This window comes from Pleurodeles waltl, chromosome 9 (genome assembly GCF_031143425.1).
Source record: "Pleurodeles waltl isolate 20211129_DDA chromosome 9, aPleWal1.hap1.20221129, whole genome shotgun sequence".
Lineage (NCBI taxonomy): Eukaryota > Metazoa > Chordata > Amphibia > Caudata > Salamandridae > Pleurodeles > Pleurodeles waltl.
In genome coordinates this window covers 784,230,177-784,250,303 of record NC_090448.1, presented here as the reverse complement: position 1 = coordinate 784,250,303, position 20,127 = coordinate 784,230,177, and the positions used below count along the sequence as shown (strand labels likewise).

The following is a 20,127-nucleotide window of genomic DNA, read 5'->3' as shown; positions in this document are numbered from 1 at the left end:
AGTTGCTTATATGCATTGCATGAACAGAATGTTGTTTAGTACATTGGAGTCTGCCCAAATGCCAGTTCTGTAAAAAAAAAAAAAAAAAAAAACGGTTGGTTTCTGTACAGAATGCATGTAGGAGTTAAAACGCTGAATGTAACCGCGTGATAACTGACTACATTTTTCAGGCGTAAAATAGTCCTTGTGGATTCCAACAGAAGCACTGGAAGGCAGAGTGCTACACAAATAGCAAATAGCAAAACGTGAGAGAGTTATATTCTTCTGAGTTCAGAAAAAGCCCACCTTATGAATATGTTGGAGAATTGATAACAGCTGCACTGTTAAGCCAGACCTAAAAATGGGCTTCCTTTTCCTTACATGACCAGGAACTGCAGGGTGCATAAAACAATCTTACACTACTGCTGCCTGTGCTGTACCAGTGCTATCTACATTTAAAGGACTCCAATTTACAAGCTAGAAGGTTGTTACACCAAAATTCTGTATTGGCATCTTTCACCAAGGAGCTATAAGTCATTGTCTCCCAGTCCTAAGTACCAGAGGCACTACAGCTCAGAGTTTTCATGTTGTCCCACAGTGCATACATTGCAAAGCGTGTCCTCAGCATGATGTACCATGTGCCCTCCTCGCCTGCCCCTGCAGCAGTGTTCTCAGGAGGGCTCGCACTGGCCAACTTCCTTATTCCTTGTTGCTAAAAAGGAATGGGAAAAGGGATGTCTTGTGGTTTATCAAGAGCTACAAAAGGCCCGGACTCATCAAGTGGGAACGTGGTTCTCGGGGTCTGTAGCTGATGCTAAAAAGTGGATAGAGCGGGAAAACATTTGTCATGGTAACAAGAAAGCGGGCACAGAGCAGAAACAAGGTCAGATGCCAATAGCTTATCTGCCAGATGCCTCACACCTCAGCTAGGGAATACTGGGGAGATCAGGGGAGCCCTTCTGTGGCAACATATATCACAATTAGCATTTTCTCATGTGTATAGGTCTGACAATGTCAGCCAGTCATGACTGTCCCCTGTGTCTTGGAGTCTGCCAGTCTGCCTGGCCAAATCAAGGCAGTCAAGCGCTAGCATCTCAACGAGACTGGGTACGTCTAGACACTCAATCTAGTCTTTCTGTACCACAGCATAATTTTTTGTTAAATATTTTTTTTGAGGATTCAGAAATAACAAAATAAATAGCATTCACAGAAATAGTTTTAAATTAACAGCATTGCAGGTATGAGAGAGAAAAAAAATAGAAGAGAAAGGAAGAGATGATACAAGAGACAAAGAGGGGAATGCCCCAGCATACTTGATGTGAACTGCCTGGGGTGCCATGCATTTGCTGTACGGTGTGGAACTGTGACTGCGATGGGCAAGTTGGGTGTAATTTAAAGTCCCCGTAGTGATTCTTAATTTGATGTTAGCCTTGCTGAAGGAAAGAGGCACAGTGGAAGATTGCATTCTCTGCATATGCATTGTAGCAAGCCTGTGAGGCAACATGTTGTTGTCCCCTGAATTCCTTCTAACCATTTATTAGAATATCTGGGGTAGACATGATGTCTTACATTTGGAGAACGTGCATCTCAGCTGCAGGAGGTTGGCTGGATCTCGAATTCATTTTATTATAATGTATTGAATGCAGACTGGTTGAGCCCTGGTTTCTCTTTTTCTCAATATTTGTATAACGTAAGGGCCATTCTATTACTAGGATATATGAGGGGCCTACTGGGTCATTTGATTCCCTCTATCATAGTATGTGCACAAAATGTTTGTAGCATTCTTGTGAGCAACAAGGGTTTTCGGCCTGAGTTCGCCTGAATCTGTACAGCACTTGGCATATGGGAAAATATTTGGGAATCAGAAGCTTTGTTTTCTGTATCTTTCTAGCACCATGTATCTTTCAGCCACCTTGCTTAATGAACATACCTTCTTTCTCCTCACAGCTCGCTGACGACCTGCTGGTGGCGTCTGCGGAGTGCCCGAGTGATGACGAGGATCTGGAGGAGTGTGAACCTAGCACTGGTGAGTTTGTTTCCCGTCCCCCTTCTTCCCTCCAAATTTACCCCTTGGGTAGATAAGATCATAGGTCTTCTGAGAGGGTAGACAGATAATATTCAAAGCCTATTCTGCCTTTGGTGACCTCAATACCACCCGTTTCAGTTCTGGGTCGGTTCTAATAGGTTGAATTCTTAGTCCTTTTTAACACATTGTAGTAATTCTACTTGGGCCTGTGCAAACGGTTGCTGCTATGCTAAACATCTAACCTAGCAGAATTATAGCCCATATAGCTGTTGAGCCAAGGTAGAGACAAAGACGTATGTCCCAAAGTACTGAAAGATGGTTTAGCAGCAATTAAATTGGCAACAGTGCAATCACGGGAGAACTGCTTATTGGTGCTCCCTCACAATATCTGAGCTCCAAAGTAAACAATATTTTCATCCATTCATGACACAAAGTCCACACTTGCCTCTGAATTTCAGAAGAAGTGTCTCATGTGTGTCACTTTGGGATAGGCTGGGGCAGCTACTGATCAAAACCTAGGAGGTCTTCCTAGTGTTGCATCAACTGCTGTGATTTCCTTGCAATGTGCATCAATCACTGGGGAGACTTACGCCCTCATTATGAACTCGGCAGGTTTGGGCGCTGGCGGTCAACAGAAGACCGAAAGCACACAGAACCCCCCACCGGCCACATGAAGAACATTCAGCTGTTTCCGCCAGCTGAATGCAGAGCCGGCAGCAATGTAGCAGTGCAGCAGGTGCAGCAGCACCCGCCAAGCATTTCACTGCCTGTAAATCGGGCAGTGAAATGCACGACGGGGCTGTGCAGGGGCCCCCAGGGGGACCCGAGACATCCATTTCGCCAGCCTTTCCCTGGCAGAATGAACCGCCAGGGAAAGGCTGGTGGAACCTGTCATATTATCCGGCGGGCAGCGCTGCCCTGTCAGATATGTAACTCCACCACCGCCAGGCTGCCTGGTGGCAGAAGCTTGGCGGTGGCGGAGTTACAAAAGTGGCGGTTCTGCCACGTATATTATATAGCGGTCTGGACCGCTATGCCAGTGGCGTTAATCACCACCACCACCGGCATGGTGGCCCAGACCGCCATGTTCATAATGAGGGCCTTAGTCTTCCTAGTCTCCTAGCAGCTATGGTAAGACCCTTCAAACATTGGGGAGTTCCTAATATCCCATAGGTGAATGGGATCTCCCTACAGTCACTTGAATCAGTGGGAGCGTTAATATCCTCTTAAGCAATTGGTGCATTTGTAATGTCCCATAAATGGTTGTATGACAGAACCACGCATGCCTGAACTACGCATGGCTTAACAACGCAGTCGGAACCATGACCGTGTCTTTACCACGCATACCTTTACAACTAATTTCATCGTAAAAGCATGCTTAGTAAAGGTATATGTGGTAAACACATGTGTGGTTCTGTCATACAACCCCTGTTAACATAAAAAACTACACCGACCACTCTTACCCACCCTAAGGCCTAAAACTACCCCCACCCCTAAAAACCTCCACCCCCAAAACCTAAGCCCAAGCACCTCCCCGCCCTAGGCCCTAAAACCCTGCCCCTACAACAACAACAAAAACTACTGACCCCTCAAATCCCTGGCTCCTGTTATTTAAAAAAAAAAAAGGTGGCTCCAAAAGAGGCTCAAAGCGTTCCCCCACACTAAAAACTAAATTACCCTACCACCCGCACCTGCCCTGACAACTACAAAATGTCCCCACCCTGAAAAAGTCACTCCCCCAAAACCCGACACCAGACCCGCCCTGAGCCCTAAAACTGCCCCCAAACAGCCCCCCAGCCCTCCAACCCCACCCTGTCCTAAAAACGACCACAGCCTCCCCCCACCCTGAGGCCTATCCCAGATGCCCTGAAAATAAACCCCCCCCCCCGAAAGCTGGCCTTACCCCCAAGCCCTCGAACCCCACCCTGTCAATAAAAATATTGCCCAAACTACCCAGCCCCACTTACCTGGCTGCCGCATTCCTTTCCCCACTGTTCCTGCAGTGTGCCCACCTACCCTGAGCCCTAAAACTGACCCCCAAAACTGCCCCTCCCTTCCGCCCTCATACCTCGAACCCCACCATGTCCTAAAAACTACCCCGGCCTCTCCCCCCTGAGCCCTAACACCGACCCCCCTGAAAATAAACAACCCCAACCCCCAAAAAAACTGCCCCTTGGCCCTCCGTGCCCTCCAACCCCACACTGTCCTTAAAAATACCCCCCAACCCACAACAGCCTCATGTTCCTCTCCCCGCTGTTCCTGTTGTGTGCCTGAATCACGCATATTCCTGGAGCCTTAGCCACATATTTGCGTGGTTCAGGCACATGTGTGGTTCAGGCAAGTGTGGTAACGCTTGTCTGGTTACGCTACACTTGGCTCCGATTGCGTAGCAAAGGCCGTCTCACCCCATGAACCACCAGAAGTCTTGGTACTATTCTGTCAACTACTTTGGGTTCCTATATTTTTCAATCAACCTAATTAGTGTAAACTCGTATCAATACCTGGGCATTACTACCAATGTTTCTTTTGTAACACAGTATGTTTGCACAGAGCTTGCATCATGGAAGTCCATATAAATACATGCAAAGAATCACTGGGGTGTCACCCTAATACCTGATCAATCATTGGAGTCTATCTGAAATATCTGATCAGTCACTGTGATCTCTTACTAATGTCTCACCAGCCACTGAAACCCCATTCTACTTTCCTGTCACCAAAGGGGTGTTTTCTCTGTGTCTTGTATTCCACTTAAGGATATTGTTAGAGTTAAATCAGCATCTGGTATTAACATAACGTTTCATTAATTAATGCAATAGCTTTCTAATGTCAAATCTCCCTTTGGGAGTTTTATGGACTTCCTTCCATAACAGTGTCTAACTAGCATGCTGTGAGTAAGTGAAGCTTCTTCCCAAAGCCCTATAAACCAGTAGGCAGTTTCTCCAATGTTCAACAATTCAAGGTAGCTGTCCCAGTGTCTCATTAACTCTTTGAAATTTCCCCTGACTGGTTATCACAATCCGAGGATGTCTCATAATGGCCAGTTAGCTATACAGAATGATCCAATTTCAAAAGGCTCATGGGAAATCCTCCAAATGTCCCATCAACCACCAATGTCTTCAAGGTAGTCCATAAACCCTTGGGTGTGTCTCAAATATCCCATTAATTAATGGGTAATTTCTGAATGTCCCCAAAATCACTTGGATTATTTCTATTGTCTGTGTAAACACTGGGATTTTTAATAATGTGCTGCTGAGCACTGTATGCCTTCCGAATAGTCCCATCAGTGAATGGGAGTCTTCTTAATTACTATTAAGGAAAATGCCTTATCGTCCATGAATCTCAGCACATGGAGTCTTCTAAATTTCATACTACACACTGGATATACTTCTTAACATCTCATCAGGTAATTGTGCATAGTTCTAATACTTTATCAATCAATGCAGCCATTTGTAGGTAGTATTTTACCAATCTGTATAGTCTCATAATTTCTCAGCCACCTTAGAGCCCTTTTAATGTTGTATTAATTATTGTAATAATAATTAAGGCTCTTCTAAAGGCATGTCTACCTAATATCTCTTTTTGATGACTGGGCATTTTTGCAATGACTCATATGTTATTTTAGCCTCTTTTAAAGGTCCCGTTATCACTGGAGCATATTCATGTCCCATTAACCATTTTGCAATTTGCTAATGTCCTATTAATATCTAGCTATCTTTCTAATGCCTTCTTAATCAGTGGACATCTTCCTAGTGTTCATTAATTATTATGGCATGTTTCCAATACCTCATTAATCACTTGCTGTGTTCCAAATGGGAACTTCTACTGGAGCAACTACCTGTCTCTTAATTACTTGCAGGCCATTTTCCTAACACCCATTAAATACCAGGGGTCCTCTTAATGTCTCATGAATTACTGTTAGTCTACCTAACACGCTATCAACCAACCAGTGTCTTCCCACAAACTAGATACGTTTTTGCGATCACTTTCCAATGTCCTGTTCATCACTAAAGACTTTCATATCTCTCATTGATCAGCAATGCTCAGTCTAAAGGTCCATTAGTTATGTGAACACCTTCCTAATGTCCTGTTGATAACATGGCATCATTTTTAACATCCATCTCTTCAGACACCATTCTCCTAATGCCCAGTGAGCCTCCAGGACATATCCTTATTACCAGAGAAAAATTGTATACTGTTCATCGATACTAAGATATCCAAGCTGAGCTGGAGGAAAAATCCGGCTATCATAAAATTTTCTGATAAGTCTTTCTAATCTCCTTTATTCATGCAAAGTCTTCTTAATGCCATAACAAATAATGATTTTCCACAGTAAAACATTTTCCAACAACAAGCCACCCATTTTTCAGAAAAATGTTGAAACCCACTTTCTAATAAGCCTGACACTCTGGTTTGAACACAACCAAGGAATAACCAGGTGTGATTACATTTGTATAGCTGCACCAGACAAGACTCTCCCCTCACTTACTAGCTCACCCACTCAGATATAATTATCCAATCTTCTTATTGTCCTATCCATTTTACTCTTGTTATTCCTATATTCAAGCAATCCCTGATGGGTTTGACCCACACCCCTATTAATCAGTTGTGTGGAATTTAATACAATATCTACTTGTCCATTGGACAGGTTGCTTCTCAAATCTACTTGTCCTATCAAAATAATTACTTGTCCCTTTGGTACCTTGTTGTACGGGGACACATTATGGCAGCAATCTCTGTATGTAAGAGCTCTGATAATAGCCTCCCTGATTATGCTAGGGCTACTACTATAGCAGGGCTTGAATACTTGCAATTAAATCCTTACTATAGCACATTTCTTATTTTGCCACCTTTCTGCAGATCTACATACTGGGGCTGAAGGAAGCAGTAAGCAATAGTTCCAGGCCTGGAATGCCTTTGAGTCAGCGAACCTACTAACTTGCATGTTTTAAGGATTTTCACCAGCTCTTTACTATTCTTTTCCCATAATGAGAAAGGTTGGAAGGTTACTCCTGCCAATGGCCGAAGTAGAAGTTCTTCCAGGGTTGGGAAAAAAGTGGTTGGAGGGAAAGTGAGCTTGTAAACGCTAAATAGATTTTCATATGAGCAAAGCTATACATGCATATTTGCTTGTGCTAAAATACAGTTCACAAATATTTTCTAGAAGTACTAATGCCTGGTCTACTTCTGTAGGGTCTTGTGAATTCATTAAAGCCACTACTTCCCAAACATATATCATGGGTGAACTTTGTGACTTTTTTTTAAGAATAAGGGCCCTATTTAGGTCTGGCGCTAACAAAGGCATTTTGTTTTTATTATTTTCTATTTCTCTCTCCATCAGTTGGCTTTACTTTGAGTGATCGCGTTTTGCTCTTCCACCAGGAGCATATTGGCACACAAAGAAATTTTGTTCAGTGCCAGGAACTACTGTGGCAATCAGTGGCGTAACGAAACTGGAGGGGGCCTCACTGAAAAGAACACAGAGAGCCCCCCTCGAGACTCACTCAGGGCAGGTGCTGAGCTGAACGGGGCCCCCTGGAGGGGAGCTGCAGGGCCTTTGTTACGCCAATTGGGGCAATGTGTGCTTTTTTAGACCAAAAGCATTTTTTCTTTTTGCCAGTGTTTGTTATAATGGTGAAGGCCTGGCAACTCCCACAAAAATAAAGTGTTACAAAAGCCATGCTAAAACAAGACACGCATTGACAAAACCAAAAGACTCACAAACAAATGTCAGCTTGGTTGGCTTTGCCAGTGCTTGTTTATTTTGAGGCTTCCCAGAATCTTGTTGAAAATGGTTACACTGATTTTCCATCAGGAAAAATGTTTTGGAAATACTAGCATTCATCAACACATTTTACTAAATGACGCTTCAAAGAAATAGCACCTAAAATTTCATAGTAGCAAAACTTTTTTTAACTACTTGCATTTTTTTCTGAACATTTTATTTTCTTGCTTTCAAGCTTCTGTAAATATTTTCATCTAATCATAGAGCATTCTGGGAGCATTATACTTACCTTCATATTGTTAAACTTTTCAAACGTGAGTACATTTTTAGGTTGAGCATGGCAGCGCGCAAGCGCTGCTTTTCCGACGTGTTGGTATGTATTTGGGCTTTTAACCACGCCCATCAGTACCACTCGTTCGTGGGCTTGCCCTTCAAAAATGCTTTGATGACATTGGTAAATTCTTTATGTTTGTCCCTCCTTGGGGAGGTTTTGTTACCGCCTTGGCCATCGCCCCTGTTACATGGCTAATTGCACTTTTGCCAATAGGTTTGAGTGCAAGTGAACTTCTTTTTGCTTTTGTGTGTCTCTTCACGCTGGCGCTAACAGCGGCTGTAGTGCTGTGAATCGTCTCACTTATGTGAAACTGATTTACTTTTATTTTTCAATTTATGTGGCAAGAAAAGTCCGGTTAGGAGTTTACAACGCTAATAGCTCTAATTAGAGCAAATGCGAGACCCATTGCATTGCAAATGCTTGTTTTTTACTGGAACCACTGTCAGTTATACAGTGACCTTAAAACGTTTTTTTACAGTGCTCACCCTAATAATGAAGTCTTTTCATTAATGAGCCATAAATACAAGTTTGAACAGCATTATCATATGGACACACATATTACTTTAACTGCAGACAGTTCCTTTCTCTGTAAACTGGCAGCCAAAGGGTTTGTGCTGCAGGGGGTTGGGCCTACTTGTCCCAAGGACAAAATAAACATGAAAACTTCTTGCCCTTGACCACGGGCGTCGGGCGAAAGGAATTCCACATCCCTGTTGATGGACTAATGTTTTGTAAATTATTATTTGGCCATTACTGTGTTCTCACCTAAAAACAAATCCTAATCTTGTGCAAACGGGATTCTGCACATGATTAGTTTTGAAGCAATTATCTCAAAATATGCTCTTTGTTCCCAAACATTTTGCCAGGCAAAACGTGCCAAAAGCTTTTGGGCAAATGCTACTGTTGAGTGAGCTAAAGTTCAGTGAACCCTAGTAAACTTTCTTATGTGCGTAATATAGGATTCCATCAACTAAATCTAAGACTCATGTCTGGCAGCTGTCTCCTGTATATCATATATTTCTATATTTATGCCATGAACCCTTTATGAGAAAAAAGTTAAAATTATCTAGCTCGGTGATCTTCAGAGAGGGAATTATTCTGTTCAGCTGTTTTCTGTAGGTTGCATCATTACATGGACATTTGCTATTTCTTTTGATGAAATGTTACACACTTTTCTTCAGCAGGACACTGATTTGAGTAGAAGATGACTAACAAGAGCAGAAGAGTTTGTAGGAGACACTTTCCCCTCAAACCAATCAAATAATCTTTGCAAATCTTCACAAAATGTTTTGAAACACAATTTCATACAGGCCTCATTACAATCGTTTTGTCAAACTGGGTATCATGATACCTAGGATCAACCATTCCAAAGGGACTCTTTTCTTAGCTCCATAGCTGTGGACCTCAGTCGTCCCTGATGGAATACCGCTGGCTTACTCAAGGGACAACACTGTGGCAAAAGGAAATCAGTTCCAGATTAGCACTGTAGCAATTAAGGCGATTTTGTAGGTTCTTCGGGTGTATTTCACGCTCTTCTCTGGGAGGTTGGTGCTAGCTTACATTGATAAAACCATTACAGTGATTTATGTTATTAAATGGAGAGTACCTCAAGGTGCTCACCTGGACAAATGGAATTGGTTGCTGCACCAGGTCATCTCTCTTCTCATTAACCATTCTGTGGAACTGAGATAGCGGACGCGGAACTGCTAAATAGATTCCATCTTGTTAGAGGGGTTACATCTTATTAAAGAATTCCCTATTAGATTTTGGGCTCATGGAGGCCTTCGTAGATAAGTATCTCCAGTAATCACCTCTAGTGCGTGTTCTTGGGCAGGCAGGGTCAGAGATGCCTCAAAGACTTCTTCCGCTTGAACTTATTAGGGAGAGTCCTTGTTCCTTACTATGCTGCCCAGATAGAATCCAAGCAGTCTAATTAGTTTTCATAGTCCTTATAACTTGAAACAGTTTTGTTGATCAAATCTCATGATCTTTTTCATTTAAGTACTCCAGAGACAAAGGGAACTGCCTCATCAGAAGTGATAGGATAGCTTTCAATCCCTCCCCTTGGACGTTGATTTGTATGTTAGTGCTCGTGGCTCTACACGGCATCCCCATGTCAATGCAGCTGCCATTCCAGGTTGCGTTGCACTAACAACTGGCTTCATCGTTTGGAACAGGAATGCAGCACACCACAGGGAATGGTTACTCCTAAACATATTAGGGAGAGTTCTGCCTGTTTTTGGTCAGTATGTGTCATCCCGGATGAGATTTCCTTTCTTTTAGTCCTTCCAAGCAAGTCAGGTGCAAGGTTTTTCATATCCCGAAGTAAAATGTTGCTGTCTGGCAACTCACTTTCCTAGCTGCAAGGCCTTTTTAGACAGCTATTGTTGCAATTAGATGCATCCCCTTGGCCAGCTGAGGTGATGAGTAGCCTTAATCTAGGACTGGCCTTGGCCACAGGGCACGATTGATTATCAGTCTTGATGATTCCCGTGCAGGTTATTTTACCTCAATCAGGTTCTGCAGACACATTTCCCCCATGGGGCACTCACAGACTGTTTTGATGGGCTGCGCGCCAGTTTCCTCAACCCCCAGATGGGAGAAGCCTAATACCTTTGCAATAGAAAATGTGGTTCTGACCATTCGAGTAGATCCAACATTTTAACTTAAAATTGCTAGTAACAATCAACTGATTACTTAAAAATGAGCCATTTTCATTTTTCTGACTTACATAGTGAATAAACTGCCAACAACCTGAACATAAAATTAGTAAGGTACATTGTATGATGAGAAGTCGATATTTACGAAGCTGTGCCAGATGTGCTAGGGAACCTTGGATGTGCAAAGACTTCCTAAAGGCAACATGCTTTGCAGATGCAATAACCAAATTGCTATGTAACAAAAATAACACTGTAATCCTCAAATGGCTTTGTGCTTTCCGATATCTACATCTCATGTGCTTACTAGATGCAAAACAGTGGATGTAAATGGGTTGTCTCGCCCTCCAACTGGCAACAAAGGTATCAATGATTTGAGACTCCCGATACAATTGCATAAAAATCAAATGGTTACCATCTGCCAAGGGCAGGCTGTAACCATTTACAAAGTGGAAGCGGTCCATGATGGTCAGCTTCCACTGAGTGGGAGACATCTGGTACAATCAGGATGGAATCAGACAGCACAAACAGATACAGAACAAACAGCAGCACAGATCACATCCAGCACAGCCAGTGTATGCTAATTGTATAGAACATGTAGACAACAGGCAACTGCAAAAACAAGTCTTGCAGCATGGGAAAGCAGTACAAGCTACTCATACACAAAAAGTGTAAATCACTGAGGGGTGAAAAATAATCTTTAATCACCCACATAGAATAAATACTGCATAGAAAGGAGTACCTTGTGCTTCGCAAACGACACGATGGCCAACAGCAATGGATGCTTCTCTTACACCCTTATTTATTTATAGGAGTATTTTGTCTACAAGATATTGCCCTTATCAGATATACTTCAGGTGCTATGGTCTATTATGTGATCTAGTCAAATGCTATCCTAAATGGCTAGTATTTTAGAATTTCCTGAGGTTCAGTTAGCTAAATTGTTCACTCAGGCTAGGGCTCAGTTTCCCATGGCTTATGGGTTGGAACTCTTCTGGATCTGCCTCACTAAGTCCTGAGCTGAGAAGTTGCACAATGGCCACAAATGGCTGCTTATCTCCGGAATCTGCATTTTGTTTCCTTCTGGTTTTCCAGATTAGATGCTTCCAGTCCCACTGATAACCCTTGAATTATCACCCCGCCCAGTCTGGTCAGACATGATGTTCAGTGTGAAAAAGGTTCAGAGCTGTGGGCAACACACACACCATCACACCCTATAACATACCTATCATTAGGCGGACTGGCCATTGACCGTAATGATGCACTCGCTCAAAAGTACCTAAATGCACTATAGGGACTGGTCCTCATAACACACCTGTCATCACAAGGACATTGTTTGTCTGCGTCTGTCAGTGTTCGCCCACGCTATAAGGACTGATCCGGTCCTCACAGTGTGGTTATACATGCCCACACAAACACACACACCTCACTCTTTTGCAGGACCCATGGCACTGAAACTTCTATTACCAGAGGTAAAATTTCTTCAGAAGTGTCAACCTAGGTACAGCAATAGCTTGGAGGGAAGATCCCTGCACTGGTGGCAGCTGCTCAAATGAAAGGAAATGCAGGGAAGAGGCAGTGGGGACAAGGCTGGGGTTGGGTCTAGCTGTGTCAATGGGCTTGCCTCGCTGTAGGGCTGCCTCCTCTCACTAGGCACAGGGTGAGGAAAGTGGCGTCCTGGGCACTTCTATTTGACTGCATTTGCAGTCTCAGTTGTGACACTCTGACTACATCACAACTTCAAACAACGTGTTTTACAAAGGTGCACTGAATACTGACCCTTTAGAACATGCACAACTCTTGAGATCCTTTGTCTGAAACACGCACAGGGCTGTGACCACTGCACTTAACTCAAATAAAAGACCTTGTGTGCTGCTGGCAGATTCATTAAGGGCCTTCCTCCCTCTCATGTTTGATAATTAGTGTGCGGAGTCAATTCGCCATTAATGAATCATCGACCATTGGGATGATAGGAATTGAAAGTCTCTATTACTGCATTCACAATGGGGTACAGATGCTCATCACTCCTAACAACCACAAATGAGGCTGAACTCTTGCAATTCATTGTGATCAGCCCCTTAGGATCATGACACCCTGTTATCACCTAGGGTTGTTATCAGTCAAGGGATGAGTCCAGTAAGCAGGCTTTTCAGATAATTTGTTGTTTGTGAAAGGACAACTAGAGTGACCTCCCAAGTCTGAGTTATTTTCAGATATATTCTGTGAAAGATCCAGCTACCCCACATATTACTTCATGTTGTACTCTCTTAACACCAGTGACATAGCAAACGTATAGTGTAGATTGTTCAGAGTCTATTTGTTAGAACAGTTTCAATAATGGCTGCTTCAGTAACCACTTCCTGTGGAGTCTTAGCACCCATTATGAAAGGAAGAAGCCTGAAGCAAGAACATAGGATTTCTTTGTTCCATCTGAAACATGTATATCCTAGTCCTAAACGACCTCACGTCACAAACACAAACCTTTCATGCTATCAGCCCTTGCTCTATTGGGAAATTACACTATAGGACAGTGGGTACTGAGGAACAAAGAGGTGCGGCGCGCATAAGACGCACAGAGCCTGAGCAGAGGTTCCATGGGTGGATCATGCATGCATCTAAAACCTCATTCATCAATTGCATTTGTGTCTTTCTAGCACCTTCTGCGAAGTGATGGCACTCCCTAACATTATGAAGGTATGGTGTTTAGGACTAGCCCAACAGGTTGCAACAAAAATAGGGTAACATATTATTTTTTGTTCAGAAAAGAGAATGAAAAGAGGGGACAAATCTCATCAGAAATCCATGTCAGGGAGAGTTTCAGTCACAAAGGTATTTACAGAGGGAAACACCCAAAGAAGATATTTGAATCGTTAGTGGTTGGGGTCAAGTGTGTGCCACACTTGCACTCAGTCCGCACATCAGCAGGTAAGGGGGCTATGTTAATCTTGTTTGCACTCTCCATGTAGAGTTTTCATATATTAGGCTAAAAAGGGATGTGGATTCAGTCAGGTTTAGTAGAGAAGTCCCTCATCGGAGTGCCTTTCCTGGTTCACTGCAGCAAGGATGTTCTGAAGGGTAGATACTCTTAGCTTTAGCTTTAACATTGTTAACAGGCTCTGGGTGACCCTCTGTAGACTGCTAGTGCTGCCACCTCATGACCAAACATCTAACACCTCATCGAGCCCACTTCACAACCTAATGAGAAGGGAAGTGGAATTGCGTCATGATGGCGCTCACCATAAAATTCAGCTGCTTCCGTTTTTAGGAAATTCTCAATGTCAAAGGAAACCTCTTGAGCTTTTAGTATAAAATGAAACTTGGCTGTCGAAGTCAATAACATTTTCGCCTACTGAAGGCAAAGTCACTGTGTAGGGATGCCCTATTTCCTTTGAAAAATCTAGGCCACTGAATAGTCCATTATGTTGCAGGGATAGCACATCATCATTTTGAGGGCTAAAATCTATATGAATATGCTAAAAAGAAGGCCGTGGATGTGTAAATGTAGCACGTCATCCCCAAAATTGCAGACAAGCTTAGAAGTTAAGCATGAATAATGTGATTGAGAATAGTTAGTGAGCCACAAACTCCCCAGCAATGGATAGAATAGTTATTGAACAAAACCATTTAACGGGCAGTAGCTGACATAGGCCGATAATGAGCCTGAAGTTGGATGAAATGAGTTCTTGCCTTATAAATCTTCATAGAGCTCTTGCTCCTCAATCACTTTGACGTCATAGGTCTCACAAATGCATACATTGCCTATGCAAACCTTTTCAATAGTCTTCTAATATGTTACTCAACATTAGAAAACTGATAAAGCTAGAAATACATCCTGAACCTGGCCCCTGAACTTTGAAGGCTTTTACATTTTTTGAACGGGACAACAAAGTTATATCGAACAGCACGACTATCCCTGATATAAATGGACGATGATAAGACTTTCCTAGGGACATGAACTATAGGAATGAAGACTTTTCTTTATCGAACAGCTGTCCCTAGCGTACCTGGGCTATGCTAGGCTTTGTTTTCTTTCCAATTTGTAAAGCGACCTGGAGCCATGTGAGCCACACTTGTATAACGTAAAAATAAAGTTAAATAGCTGTCAAATTCCAGCCTCTCTGCCTCAGTGGACTGCAGGGACTAGGAATTATCCTTACCAGTTCTTCCATCTAGTGTGATTCGATTTCTGCAAATGCTGTCGCTGGAACCTTTCTGCAAACGGCGGGAGGTTGGTAATATTCTCCCCGGCCCATCTTTCTTAGCAGTAGGATCCTGCGATATTGTCGCCGGTGTTATCTCCCCCAGCAGCAGGAGGTCAGTAATCCTCTGGCCGGCTTGCCGTTATTAGCACCACTGCTTCACAATTATTCTCTCCCCGAGTCATTCCTCTAAGATGGGCACAATTCAGGAATAGGGTTGCTGGTTCTGCAGTCAGATTCTCCTGGTTTCCTGCTAGAAGGACGTATGAGGTTTGTCGGCACGACGGATTCATCGTTGCCGCAAGGGGCGCTGTCGCACACACTCCCAATCAACGCAAAATGGCCGCCTCAGACAGTATCACACGCTTCTCTGCCTAGGACAATAGACCACAGCAGCACTGGACACATGCAGCACTTACCTGCAGCGTCATGACTGAGGTAGCAGGCCAGTGAAGAGAGCAATGGGGGACATGCTCACAAAAGCTGAAATGCAAGACATTTCGCGCACAGAAGGCAGAAAGGGAAAGGTTCAAATAAACACAACGCCGCAAGGCATTCGTGACTCACAGCAGGCAAGGGATCACTAAATACAGAACAGTGAGGGTTGAAAGAAGCAGAGCACAGAATCAAAATAAATCAGAACGGCAAAGCATTAAATAAACATCGAACATCAAGGAGCCAAACAGCACCAGAAAAGAAGAGAACTACGAAAATGCCCCATTATAAAAGAACAACGAAGTATGTAAAAACAGTTAAGCACAGGTCTAATAACCGTTAGAAGAGCGTCAGCTAACACATGTTAAAAAAACACTTACAAGCAAACATTAGACCACATAAGAACAGTACTGAATCAAAATAGATATCAACACTGCTTGAAAAACAGCACAAGTTACAAAGCCTCAACCAGCACGTATTAGAAAACAGTAGGACATCACATGGAAATAAATCACTGCCCAAATACAGATCAGTGTAGTTTATAACCCACAGAAGACAAGGGGATGAAAAACACAGAACGCATTGGGTTCCAAATCCATAGACCTGCCAGATTATAGAAATAGAACGAAGGAAGTGTAAATGCAGAATGGTTTAGGTTAAAACACGTTGAGCAGATTTGGGGCCAGATGTATTATTTATGTGGATAGCGATTACCCAATTTTGATTTTCTGCCAATCGCAATTAGGTAATCACTATTTGAATGTATGAAACTCCAGGAGTTTCATTTAGCGATTCCCAGTGGTTTGCAAATCGACCTACCTCATTAATATTCATAAGGTAGGTCGCAATTTGTGACCTGTTGTGAATGGCTGCAATCACAGGGATGGTGGCCTGCTGGGCTCAGCAGACAACCTTGTCAGTGATTGCTTTTAAATAAAGCAATCTTTTTTTTTTTTTTTTTTTTTTAACAGCCTGTTTTCCTTAGTAGAAAACGGGATGCGTTTGAAAAAGAAAAATGAAAAGTTTTATTTTCATTTTTTTAAGAGTAGGCAGTGGTCCGTGCGACCGCTGCCTACTCATAAAAATGTTTTAGCACGCATTCACATTTGCGAATGGGTTACCACCTACTTGAAGTAGGTGGTAAAATGTGAATGTTTTTCTACTGCATGTCAGTCACAAAACATTCCTACATACCCCTGTATTAGGAACGGACACCATTGACAAGCCCCTTCCAAATACCAAATTGGTATGTGGTTGTAATTCCAAATTGCGATTCCGTAACAAGTTACCAAGTTGCAAATTGGGATTCATACATACAAAAATGCATTTTTGCGGTCATAAATGGCACGTTCGGGCCGATTGCGACCGCAAACAGGCATGATACACCTGGTCCTTGGTTCTGTAAATTTGGTTACCGAAACAGAGAACAACTTGCTTTACAAAACAGCAAGAAAACATAGGCCATGACTGAAAACAACCAGCACTGTTTTCAAAATAGCAAAGCATAGGCTATCCAATATAAACATAGGTTAAAACAACAAAACAAAGTGCAAGTCAGGAAACAGAATGAATTACAGAATTCAAAACAGCACTGATACCAGAAACACCGAATAACACAGCTTGCAATTGTAGAGAACACAGCCGGCTCAGATACAGCTATTAGAGAGTTTCTTGTGTTAAATGGTCTGTTACAACCAGTGTGTTTTGCAAAGTGTTCTCCTCCACCCAGACTGTTTTGTCTGCTAGACTGTCTCATCCATTCTGAAGAGAACACCTAGAGGCCTGAAGCGCTGGTGCAAAGCAGGGCGGTAGAGGCCAAGCAAAAATTCTGAAGGCAGCTTACACAGAAAACAGGGGAATGGTAATTTTTTCTGGGCAGTAATCCTTTCATACGATCCTCCTAGAAAGTATACATGGTCCGAATCTAATGGCTCTCACATACCAACAACAGGAAGACATGGAGGGGACCAGGAGGAGGGTATTTTGCTGTATGGAGATGGTCTTGAAATATTATTAGCCTATCCCATTTCTCATGCTAGTACCTTAAATGGCAACTGGCATTTTATCCCTCCATTTGCCTCAAGGGCAAGTATATCTGCCTTACTACCAACAGATTTCTGTCTGTTAGTTTTTGTGAGATTTGGGTAGCTCCCTGAAGCTTGGCTTCCCTTGTCTATGTAAATAAATCCTTGTCCTTAATTTAAAGAAAAATACTGTATTCTTATTCTTATTGAATGCTCGCTTTGGGTGCCACACTCAGTATTTATCACTCCCCAAAGCCTAGCTAAGGTGGCTGAGACTTTGTATCCATCCTCTGGTCCTCGCTTGGTGTTGTTTGCAGCAACAAAAGACTGTTGGCATTGATACATGTCTTTTACCCCTGTCAAAAACATCTGGATTAATCCATCCTCAATATTTGGAGGAGCCCCATCTTCTTCCCCCTCTTTAATTCTCCAAAAGGATTGGTAGCAGAGGTTTTCATGGCGTATTCCCTTATGGGAAGGTGTAAGCTTTTCAATGTTAGCCGCATGACCGAGTCACACTTGGTGATATGTTTCAGTTAAAAGTTTGGGATTAGAACTGTGATGCGTCTTTGAAAGATTCTTCAATTGTGTTGCTAAGCTCCATTTAATCACCTAATCCTGGCAATATGCATGGACCTGATAAACAGACATGACCCTGCTATGGAGGTAATACAGTATATGCTTAGGATTTCAAAGTGCATGGCTCTGCTTAGTGACCTTCGGAAGTTTGGGTCTTCCCAGGTCAGTCTACTCTGTGGATAGGTAGCCAAGGTAATCTCTCCGCATTTGTCCTTATGGGATAGATTTCACTTTGTATTTGTGTGTTTTAATGTTCCTTGAATTACTTTAGAAATCAAGATTTAGTGTGGCATTCCGATTTAGATGTAGTTGTCACCTAAAGTGATTTATGATCAGTGGGTGCTGGGGCCTACTGCTTGGTCATTTCCAGAGAAACATTATCTTCCAGTCGAAATGATGTTCTTACTGGTAAGATTTACTGTACAGGACAAGTTACCCCTGACTTGGCTGGTCAAAATAATGCTGTATGAGTATATTAAAACGGGTGCCTCATTACAGTGTTTTGGCATTTCTTTTACCAGTCCAGTGAATGTTATTAATATCTTGCCTCTTCTGAAGTTATCAGAGGTCTTTCTCTGTTATTTCCGGGATTTCCTGATGGATGAGAAGAAACTTTACCTCTTAGGCTTCTTCTCATGAAGCATTTGTGTCCATAGGGTGTGTTAGCAAAATATTACCTAAATGGTTTGGCATCCTGGCAGTGTGAAAGAGTCTCACAGTCTCTAAGGTTTCTTCATCTTTGTTGCCTGGATTTACCCTCCTTGGGTTGGTGGATTATCTTTATTGATTAGTCTCTTTTCAGTTTATAAGTTGTGGGAGTTCCCGTTATTTGTTTTTCCAAACAGCTATACCATACGTTTGAAGTCTAAGTCTTAATCAGATATCGCATACTTTTTTACTTGATCTACTGCTTGATATATGTTTGCCAGAATATTGTGCAATTGCCTCAACTATGTTCAGGTGCGTTTTGTGAAAGATTGACGAACATTTATTGTATATCCCCCATCATGTGTGTTCCATGCCCTTTTGACTAGAAGGCCTGGTGCAACATTTTCAGAGATATGAATGGATTTTTGGCATTTATTGAGTTTTACAGAAGAATTGATCTTTCTGAACTGGGATTGTTGCCATGATATCTACTCTCATATTTATCATATCATTAAGGTTAGTCGTTTTTAAAACCTGTTTATTGTGTAGATTTCATATCTCCATTGGCTCTTCTTACTGGTGTCACTGGCCATATTCTGCTGCTGCAGCAAACTGTTCTGTGGATGTATACCAATCCTGCTACTACCTACTGCCTAAAGTTTCACTTGACAAAGGTCAATGACTGAGAGAGCTGACTCCTGACTGGAAAACCGGGAAGTGCCAGCTGAATTATGCCACTTTCCCTTCTACCTGGTGCTTCAGTAGCCAAAGGTCACCCAACTTGGATGTTACCTCTTGTAGCTTGCGGGCTTCAAGTGGCTATTACCGGATGTAGGCGTATTTCTACAATCTACTGCTGCAAACTTTTTTTTGGGCACCTATGCAATACCGCAGCCAAACCACTCCCCAACCTTTGCACAGAAAGCATTATCACATGAATCATAGGCCACCCAAGACAAGCACAGCTTTCATCCTGAAGGATGACTAGGAAAGCACATATACATCAGTGACAATTTCATGGTGTAAAATGATTTTGAGATGAGCCTCCGAACAACCATTAGCTGTCACTAGACCTCAGCCAGTAGTCCTTATTTGTTCTGCTAGTGAACAACCTTGCCTACCTCTTCTCTGGACAATGTCCTCCTATTTGATTAGGTCACTGGACCTTAGAGTTGGTCTCTGAAGGACACACTGTATACATTCATCAAGTTTCCCCAGACGTGAGGACTTACTCATCTACAGGTAGGTCGGACCAAAATGAGAAGGCTTACAGCAGCAGGCCCAGTTACTATTCTAATGGCACTCTATATAAGGATGCCCTATTCCATCTATTTCGTGGTGCTTAAGAACTTCTGGTCTTCCATACTTTTCTAAAACCTTCAGATGTAGGAAATTGGTCAGGTGGTTCACGGTGTGCTTAAAAAAGGCTGCTCTATAAAAAGTATGCCTTAAGGGTATCGCAGTTTGCATCCAATGTGCAGGTATCATCTGACTCCCAGAATGTTCACCTATTTGTTGGCAATT

General features: G+C 42.6%; 1 protein-coding gene across 13 annotated transcripts in view; it reads left to right on the top strand.

Moving 5' to 3' along the window:
• NRXN2 (neurexin 2) overlaps positions 1 to 20,127 on the top strand; it is a 1,698,261-nt gene that overhangs the window by 1,621,171 nt on the left and 56,963 nt on the right. For all 13 annotated transcript variants that reach the window (XM_069207996.1, XM_069207993.1, XM_069207988.1 and 10 more), the window contains one exon: positions 1,927 to 2,005. In XM_069207996.1, coding sequence (XP_069064097.1) covers positions 1,927 to 2,005 — 79 coding nt within the window. The remainder of the gene's footprint in view (positions 1 to 1,926; positions 2,006 to 20,127) is intronic.